The sequence below is a fragment of the Oratosquilla oratoria genome, chromosome 19 (genome assembly GCF_046742065.1).
Source record: "Oratosquilla oratoria isolate Oo_2021 chromosome 19, ASM4674206v1, whole genome shotgun sequence".
Taxonomy (NCBI): Eukaryota; Metazoa; Arthropoda; class Malacostraca; order Stomatopoda; family Squillidae; genus Oratosquilla; species Oratosquilla oratoria.
In genome coordinates this window covers 42,120,026-42,130,025 of record NC_134795.1, presented here as the reverse complement: position 1 = coordinate 42,130,025, position 10,000 = coordinate 42,120,026, and the positions used below count along the sequence as shown (strand labels likewise).

At 39.6% G+C, this 10,000-nt stretch overlaps 1 protein-coding gene across 3 annotated transcripts in view; it reads right to left on the bottom strand.

Annotated features, from left to right (window-relative positions):
* LOC143035854 (juvenile hormone esterase-like) overlaps window positions 1-10,000 on the bottom strand; it is a 96,784-nt gene that overhangs the window by 17,595 nt on the left and 69,189 nt on the right. For all 3 annotated transcript variants that reach the window (XM_076202944.1, XM_076202946.1, XM_076202945.1), the window contains 4 exons: window positions 8,889-9,067; window positions 7,088-7,256; window positions 5,223-5,349; window positions 4,997-5,111 (listed from right to left, as the gene is read on the bottom strand). In XM_076202944.1, coding sequence (XP_076059059.1) covers window positions 4,997-5,111; window positions 5,223-5,349; window positions 7,088-7,256; window positions 8,889-9,067 — 590 coding nt within the window. The remainder of the gene's footprint in view (window positions 1-4,996; window positions 5,112-5,222; window positions 5,350-7,087; window positions 7,257-8,888; window positions 9,068-10,000) is intronic.

Sequence of the window (10,000 nt, the reverse complement as noted above, 5' to 3'; positions counted from 1 at the left end):
TTATAAATCGGTACAATATATGAATTCTTCCAGTTCTGTGGCACCTTTCCTTCTTCAAGTGAGAATATAATTATATTGTATATTTTATCTGTTAATTCCTCCATGCATTCTTTCAGTATCCAATTTGCAATTCCGTCTGGATCGTGTGATTTTCTGACATCAAGGGTTTTGATTTGGTCACTGATTTCCTTCTGTGTTACAATTATTTCTTTAATTGAGGGGGATATCTATCTATTTCCTCACAGTTAGGTGAGTTTTCTATTGTGAATACGGATTTAAAGTGGTTGTTCATAATTTCAGCCATTTCCAGTTCTTCTGTATATTCGTATTTACCCTGGCGCAGCTTTTCTATTTCTTGTTTATTCTTCAGTTTACCATTTACATGCACTCATTTAAATCTATCCAAAAGGCCTCCCTTTCTTCCACGCTCTTTTCACTGCCAGGCCCATATGCACTTACAAAGACCCACATCTCCTTTCCCAGTTTCACCTTCATCCACATTATCCTTGAGGAAACCTCCTTCCACTCCACTACCTGTTTAGGAAGAAATGTCAATGTAATAGTACTGGGAGACCTTAATGCTAGGGTGGGAAATGGTCCAATCGATGGAGTGGTTGGGAAGTGTGGAGTTCCAGGAAGGAATCGTAGTGGAGAGTTGATGGTGGAAATGTGTCTAGAAAGAGAGTTGATGATAGCAAATACAGTATTTCGGAAGAAAGTCAAGCATAAGTACACATGGGAGAGGGTGGTGGAGGGAAGGGTGGTAGATAGAGCGCTAATGGATTATGTAGTGGTAAATAGGATTATGATAGGAAGAGTTAAGGATGTACATTTGCTAAGGGGAGAGGGTGGGGGAATATCAGATCATTTTTTGGTGGAAGGTAAGCTGAGAGTGGAGGATAGATGGAGAAAGAGGAAAGGGACAAAAGGTAGGGAGGTTCTTAGAGTGAACTCCTTGAATGAAAAGGAAAAGGAGAAGGAGTACGGAAAGAAGCTGAAGGAGGAGTGGGAGGGAGTAAAGGATGGAGCAGAGATGGGGGTGGAGGAGGAATGGGGATGGTTCAAGGAGGGAGTCTTAAAGTGTGCAAGGATGGTGTGTGGAACAAGAAGGACAGGGGGAAATAGAAGAAAGGGTAGTGAATGGTGGGATGAGGAAACAAAGAAGGTTGTAGAAGAGAAGAAGCGAGCATTCACAGATTGGTTACAAAAGAGGACGGGGGAGTCATATGAGACGTACAAAGAAAAGAAAAGAGAAGTAAAGCAAAAGGTAAAGGAGGCAAAGAGGAGAGCAGATGTGAAATGGGGTAGGAGTATGACAGAACATTTTGAAAGTAATAAAAAAGATGTTTTGGAAAGAAATTAAGAGAGGAAGAGGAGGCGAATCAAGTAGGGAAGAAAAGGTAAAAGGTACAGATGGAGAGATGATAATGGAAGAGATGGCAGTAAGAGGAAGATGGGCAGAATATTTTAGGGAGTTGCTAAATGTGAAGGAGGATAGGGAAGGAAAGATAGCTGCAGTGGGAAATGCGAAGAAAATGAGAGTGATGAGTGAGGAGTATGGAGGAGAAATAAGGAAGGATGAGGTGAAGGCAGTTGTAAAGATGATGAAAGCAGGTAAGGCACCTGGTCTGGATGGATGCCATGCAGAATGTCTGAAAAAGGGAGGTTCAGTGATGGTGGACTGGTTGGTGAGGTTATTTAATGTTTGCTGGAGAGATGGTAGAGTACCGGAGGACTGGAGAAGTGCCTGTATAGTTCCTCTTTACAAGGGAAAAGGGGACAAGTGTGAATGTAGTAGTTTCAGATGGATTAGCCTGTTAAGTGTAGTAGGGAAGGCTTATGGGAGGATCTTAATTGAGAGGATTAGGAGAGGAACAGAAGGAGTAATTGGTGAGGAACAGTGTGGATTTAGGACGGGTAGAGGTTGTGTAGATCAGATTTTTGTGGTAAGACAGATATGTGAGAAAGCTATAGGAAAGGGGAAGGATGTTTTTTGGGTTTTTATGGATCTGGAAAAGGCTTATGATAGGGTAGACAGAAAGGCACTGTGGGAGGTTATGCAGATTTATGGGATAGGAGGAAAGCTTTTGGGAGCTGTCAAGAGTTTTTATGAGAGTAGTAGAGCTTGTGTCAGGATTAGAAATGGAGAGAGTGAGTGGTTTGAAGTAAAGGTGGGACTTCGTCAAGGATGCGTTATGTCGCCCTGGCTGTTCAACTTATACATGGATGGGGTGGTGCGAGAGGTGAATGCTAGGGTAGTGGGTAAGGGATTGGAGATGGTTAAAGAAAATGGAGAAAAGTGGGAGGTGAGCCAGCTGTTGTTTGCGGACGACACTGCGCTTGTGGCAGGGTCAGAGGAGGGATTGAGGAAGCTGGTGGCAGAGTTTGGGAGAGTATGTGATAGAAGAAAGCTAAAGATAAATGTGGGTAAAAGTAAGGTGATGAGATGTACAAGGGGTGAAAGTGGCAGTAGACTGGAAGTGAACATTAAGGGAGAGCGACTGGAGGAAGTGCATAGTTTTAGATACTTGGGTGCAAGTGTAGCAGGAAAAGGTGGAGTGAAGGTGGAGGTAGAATGTAGATTGAGAGAAGCGAGTAAATGCCTTGGTGGATTAAAGAGTGTAATGAGGAATAGACATTTGGGAATGGATGCGAAGAGGAGACTGTATGAAGGAGTGATTGTGCCAACAGCACTGTATGGGGCAGAAACGTGGAACATAAGAGAAGAAGAGAGAAGGAGTTTGAATGTGTTTGAGATGAGGTGTCTGAGAAGTATGGTGGGGATTACTAGGCTGGATAGAGTGAGAAATGAGGAGGTGAGGAGGAGAACAGGGGTAAAAAAGGATTTGAGAGTTAGGGTTGATGAAAGAATATTAGGATGGTTTGGACACATGGAAAGAATGAGTGAAGAAAGACTAGTAAAAGAGGTGTGGAAGGCAGATGTGGAGGGAGTGAACATGAGGGGACGTCCTAGGATGAGATAGATGGATGGGGTGAAGGGGGCTTTGGGGAAGAGGGGAATGTCTGTTGAGGAAGGAAGGGAGAGGACGGAAGACAGAGGTAAGTGGAGAATGGTTGTATATGGATGATGTTTTGATTGCATGAGGAGGAATGGGCGGGGGGGTGGGGGGTGGGGTAGTATGTGTGAGTAATTTTTGACGCAGCCCGAAGGGATTTCTCCCCGTCCTCTCCTTATATGCAAGGGGGGACGGAGAGGGGGGGTCGCCGATTAAATGAAGCGGCCTTGCTGTGGATGTGCTGTGTCTTGCGACACTGCTTCTGACCCAGGGCGGTGGGCAGGGTGCAGGGATGACCCGTCATCCAGGAGGTGCTCAGATGAGAGGGAGGGTGGGAGGGGTGTGGAGTGTATTTAGGGATGAAATGGGTGGGAGTGTTTTTATGCCTTTCCCTTTTTGGCTACCTCCCTTGGAAGGGGGAAAAAAGCCTTGGTATATGTATGTATGTATGTACCATTTACATACCTGTAAAATAGTTTGAGTTCTTCCTTACATTTTTCTATTATTTTTTCGTAGTTTCTCTTTTCATCTCTGCGTATTTTTACATAATCATTTCTTAGTTTGATGTACATTAGCCATTTGCTTGTTTTCTTGTCTTTTTTCATTTCTTCCAAGCTTTGTCTTTTTTATCCTTAGCCTCATTACACTTTTTGTTGTACCAGATTTTTATGTATGCTATTTCCTTTTTTTGTTGTACGTATTTATTCCCTCCCTCATAATAAATTTCTTTTAGTATATTCCATTTCTATTCCATCCCTGTTTCTTCATTTAGGAATTTTTCCCAGTTCGCGTTGCAAAAGACGAAAGAATTTTTTGATGATATGGTTTAACGTCACCACCAACCCTATCGGAAAACTAGGACGGTCCCCCTCACAGAGAACTTTGTAGTGTGGAATTTAATGAACCATGCCCTTGGTTCAAATTCGCCGGTGGCAGGATTCAAACCGCCATCTCCTAGACCTTCGCCGCAAGTAACGACGCCCTAACCCGCCCAGCCAGAGTTTCTCAAAATTTTTGTTGTTGTACATTAGTCTTCCTATTCTATGTTTTTCATTTCTACTTCGAACCATTTGCTCTTTTAACTCAGATTCTATTAGTACATGGTCACTTTTTCCTATCGGAGTTTTGTAATAAATTTTTTCGACAATTTCAGGCTCTGTTGTAAGTATTAAATCCAGCCTTGATGGTTCTTCACTACCTCTGTATCTGTTATTTTCCCTTATCCACTGAGTCATTGTGTATTCGATCGTCATGTCGAGCAGGACGTTGCCCCAGAGTTCCTCTCCACTCTTCACTGTCATTTCCTCCAAACATATTTCTTTTGAATTAAAGTCACCCATGATTACTATCTTTCTTCTGTCCTTCAGTATATTAGTTAATTCGCATTTTGTATCTTCTAATATTTTGGAATTATTACTTTCTGCCCAGGACCGTGGTTTGGGGGGGCACATACACCACTACAATTTTTCTACTCTTCATATATTTGTTTTCAACTTGTATTGTAATTGATTCTACATTATTTTCTCCTTCGGTTATTTTTGTTACATCTTTAATAGTCAAAATTAATACTCCGCCACCCTGTGTGTGTGTGTGTGTGTGTGTGTGTGTGTGTGTGTGTGTGTGTGTGTGTGTGTGTGTGTGTGTGTGTGTGTGTGTGTGTGTGTGTGTGTGTGTGTGTGTGTGTGTGTGTGTGTGTGTGTGTGTGTGTGTGTGTGTGTGTGTGTGTGTGTGTGTGTGTGTGTGTGTGTGTGTGTGTGTGTGTGTGTGTGTGTGTGTGTGTGTGTGTGTGTGTGTGTTTGTGTGTGTGTGTGTGTGTGTGTGTGTGTGTGTGTGTGTGTGTGTGTGTGTGTGTGTGTGTGTGTGTGTGTGTGTGTGTGTGTGTGTGTGTGTGTGTGTGTGTGTGTGTGTGTGTACATGAACATGTAAATGTTTATATTTGTAAGGTCTCAATTTTACGTAACCCAGTGTTTTTCCCAAACCTCTGTTCTAGTGTCCTTTTCCATGGTCATCTCTGGCTGAAGAGCGAGGTAATGAAGAGAGGATTCGGTTACTGGCTCCCATATGAATCCTAGCGAATCATCTGGCGTGGGGTTTCTGAAATGAAGACATCCAAACCTGATGAGACCTCTTTGAGACATGAACTGTAAAATACCTCTATGTACTGGCTTTATCTAAGGGCTCAATTCTTCAAACTAGAAGACCTACCCAGTGTCAGCAAAGTTTGTCCACAATGCAACAATTTTGTCTCGGAGTGCGAGGTCCTCCTCTTTATCTAAGAGCTCGAACATGCCTCCTTCGAAGAGGTAGAAGAGCTCATCTGCGTGGGAGATCCCTGCGGAAAAAGTGAAATGCTATAACATTTTGCAGAAGGACAAATTTCTTGGAGTTGTGTTATCAAGTAAATATTCATATACTCGAAATGGTATGCACTCTAACACTTTGGCAAATATATTTGTCAATAAATAAATAAGGAGATCAAATTGCAAATCTATTCACATGTATGATTACATACCCATTAATAAGTGTACTCATGTGTCTTGAATTTACTTGTGTAAATTTGTTTATCTATTTACCTGTTGATTTATTTTCAACTTATCAATTCTATTAATCATATTTTCATTAAACTAAGCTTATTCATTTACATGTTATACATTAGTCATATGTCCAGTTAAGCATCTATCCACTCGTCAGTTTACTTATCACTTTTCTTTTAAATGTATATCTAGCCAAATTCACGAATCAATGTGAGTTTTGGTTATTTTTTACAATTTCCAGTGGTCGTTTACTGATTTGAGGTAAATTTTCTTTGCCACTGGACACTTGAATATCTCTCGAAAATCTAATTGTCATAATTATTGATAAAATATGCATGTTCTTATTCTTTTGAATAGGTTTACTATTTGTAAATGGGCTGTATTAAAATGTACTTTGGAAACTGTTCATCAAAGATTGTGAAAGTAATTCTTGCGTTAAGTAGCATTGACATGAATCTGTTCATTTTTGTCACAATTTCCGAAAAAGCAACTGTTACACAGAAATTATCTAACACGTGTTTACTAATTATTATTTGTAAAAAAATGCATGAATAGATGGCAAAAAATTTAATGCAGCAGATAATTAATTCAGTAATTTGGCGTTAATTAGTATGTCGATCAATTCCAGCAACGGCTTTTATGTGTCTGTTCTTTTGCTGATTTTCACTATGTCCTCTAGATTTGTAAACAATATTGATTTTTTTTATTAACATTTTCACCTATAAGAAAATACTAGTGTGTAGATAATATTGCTGAATTACGTACATACATATACCAAGGGCTTTTTCCCCTTACACGGGGGTTGCCTTTTTCTTTTTGGCTACCCCGCGTGTAGGGTGAAAAAGCCCATGGTATATGTATGTACGTAATTCAGTAATATTATCTACACACTAGTGTCCTCTTATAGGTGAAAATGTTAATGAAAAAAATCAAAATTGTTTACAAATCTAGAGGACATAGTGAAAATCAGCAAAAGAACAGACACATAAAAGCCGTCGCTGGAATTGATCGACATGTTAATTAACGCCAAATTACTGAATTGATTATCTATTGCATTTAATTTTTTGCCACCTACATAGTAAAGCAAAATTAACTATAGATCAATTGCTGGAGTTATTCATATTTTGCATATATGAATAGTGCCACATATCGTTTGAAATTAACTTTAGAAGAGCAGATGCTTCATAGATATGATATGGTCTGGTTTTCAACGGCTTCCAGATATGGAAAGATTGTAATATCTTCTTGATTTTATGGTTATTATCAATTTTGAAAATTCTTATAAGTACGAGTAGAAGCTAAATTGTTGTTCCTAACAAAGTGATTCAACAAGTTCCCTTTGACAAACTATCTACTAGTCTCTTGGTCAGCTTCCTTTTCTTTCCTTGTCGATGACACTAATATGTTTACTACAGTGAATTCACACTTTTCATTTATTACTTCAAATATATCAAATTAGACATTATACATTCAGGAGGAGAGTGATCTAAGTTTAACAAATTCCAAGGTACTACAGTATTATCTCATGTATCATACAGCTACGAATATCTCGTCCTATGGTGGGGTTGACATTATCCACGTTAATATCGTTTGAAAAGGATCGTTGTCCTCTGTGCTGAAGTTCGAAGAGAAAAACGGGATGATGTCGACTCTGGAGCATTGCTGTCACGTCGTGCGCAATGTGGAAGAGGAAGTCGCTGTAAACCTGGAAGGTTCGGAAATGTTAAGTTTGTCAATAATTACATACTGTATATGTTGGTCTTCCACTCTTACAAAAGTTAAAAGATATAATGAGAGTTGTTGTATTTTACCATTAACTAGTGTGCCCCAGCAAAAAAAAAAATCGCATTATAAGTGAAATATGCAACATGATATATAAAATAGGTCTCATATAACATGTCACATACAATTTATTACAAGCAACATGTAACATGCTATATGCAATATATACACAAGATATTCTATATTGTAGGCAACATGTTTCTGTACACGCAACGCGCAACATGCAGTACACATGCTATATGACACATTCTACAAGCATACAACATGTTACAACACGTTATTTACAATATATACCATCATAATGGTTATAGCTATCTATCTACATACCAAAGGCCTTTTTTTTTCTTTAAAGGGATTGTAGCCAGTGAAGACATGCACTCATCCCCACAAATCCTTCTCCCTTCTGTCACCTTTGTTTCCCATCCATCTTAGCTCCTAGTGGATGAAGGGTCATCCTTGTCTCCCTCCCACTCCCCGGATCAGAAGCAATGTAGTAAGACACAGCACAAGATTGCAATATTCGTATATTATAAGGAACATTTATTCATAGATCTTTTATTCAGATGAGAGGAAAATGTATGAACGTACAAGTAAATACATATCGGTCATCATTTTCAGAGATATGATTGTTCTCTGTGGCCTGCAGTAACTTCAGCCTCACGATCAGCACAAAGAAGTCCGTAGTAATGCAGCAGCCAACCCCTGGAATGCCATACATCGGAGCCAACATCAAGGAAGAGCAGCTGAACGCGGTGAACGTTAAAACCAATAAATGGAGTACTTCCTTCGGAAAAGCGGCACAAAAAGGATGGTATTACTCTACCGACGAAGATCAAATTATACCTAGTCATATTTTCTGCCAACCTGCTCTATGGCTGTGACATGCGGACGGTTTACCAACGTCATGCTAAAGATATGAACATTTGCACACCACTCGTTTTAGGAAACTCCTCTGCATAAAGTGGCAAAATATGATACCCGACACAGAAGTCCCCAGGTATCCACACCATCATCATGAAATCACAGCTTAGCCGGGTGGGTCGTGTAGTTCACATGACCACCGGTTCCAAATAAACTGTTTTATAGCGAACTCCACCAAGACAAACGCTCCCTTAGAGGCCCACAGAAGCGTTATAAGGACACTATAAAAACTACACTGAACGCCTTCAATATCAATAATATTACATGGGAGTGCACAGCACATGGCCGTGGTAAATGGTAAGTAGCGCTTCGAAAAGGAGCAAAAATCTGGTAAAGTAACAGGGTTGTTATAGCTCTGCAACATACGGAAGTTAGAAAAGCAATACCAGCACACCACCAATACATGTCCACACTGCCAGAGAACCTTCCGGTCGAGGATCGGCCAAACGAGTCATATGTATACCCACCGAGATTGACCCCAATCATTAGACGATTAGATCGTTTTCGTCGCCACAACAGATGGACAAGACCTTTAACTAAACTACCCAAACGGCTGTAATAACCTACTTTTGTGCTCAGTCAAAACAGCATCCACACACAAATCATAAAATATACTAGATTGATTTTTGCTTACCTCAGTGATTGCCTTGGCATCTTCATCGTTGAAATTAATGTTCCCAATAAATTTGTTGAAGATCTTCAAGGCTTGCTTCTCTGCCTCTCTGGGATATCTGTCCTTGAGTCCCAACGACAACGACACGACGGATATATTAGAAACTATTTTCTCCTTCAGTTCAGCGTTAGAAAATATATCTGGAGAAGTGAGAAAAATGTGAGCCCCATGGTTTTATAAAGCAATTAAGATTTTTTTTCATTAGATACACTGTTGAAAAATATGTTATACAGATATATGTATGTATATATGTATATATATATATATATATATATATATATATATATATATATATGTGTGTGTGTGTGTGTGTGTGTGTGTGTGCGCGTGTGTGTGTGTGTGTGTGTGTGTGTATGTGTGTGTGTGTGTGTGTGTGTGTGTGTGTGTGTGTGTGTGTGTGTGTGTGTGTGTGTGTGTGTGTGTGTGTGTGTGTGTGTGTGTGTGTGTGTGTGTGTGTGTGTGTGTGTGTGTGTGTGTGTGTGTGTGTGTGTGTGTGTGTGTGTGTGTAAAAGAAAACAGGACCTGACGGTTGGCATCTAAGAATCTTAAAGGAAATGAAAAATGAGGTTATTGCTTCATTAGAAATTATTTTCAAGAAATCCATCATATCCGGAGATGTCCCAAGAGAATGGAAGCTGGCTAACGTTATTCTCATATTCAAAAGAGGTGACAAAAAGAAACCAAATAACTATAGGCCCATAAGCTTGACTTCCATTGTAGGAAAAATATAGAAACTATCATCAGAGATACTATCGAACATCATCTAGAAAGTAACTGTTTGATAAATGATAGCCAGCATGGATTCAGACGGAAACGTTCTTGCGTGACTAACTTACTTAAATTCTACAACACAGTGATCTCGAATTATGACAAAAGAAACAATATAAACTTAATATATCTAAACTTTGCAAAAGCTTTTGATACCGTTCCCATGAAGGAGTACTTACTAAACTAGCTTCATACGGAGTAAGTGGTAGTCTATTAAGTTGGACTATTAATTGGTTAAATGATCGGAAACAGAGTTGTTCTAAATGGCAAAACCTCTAGATGGAAAAATGTTATGAGAGAAGTTC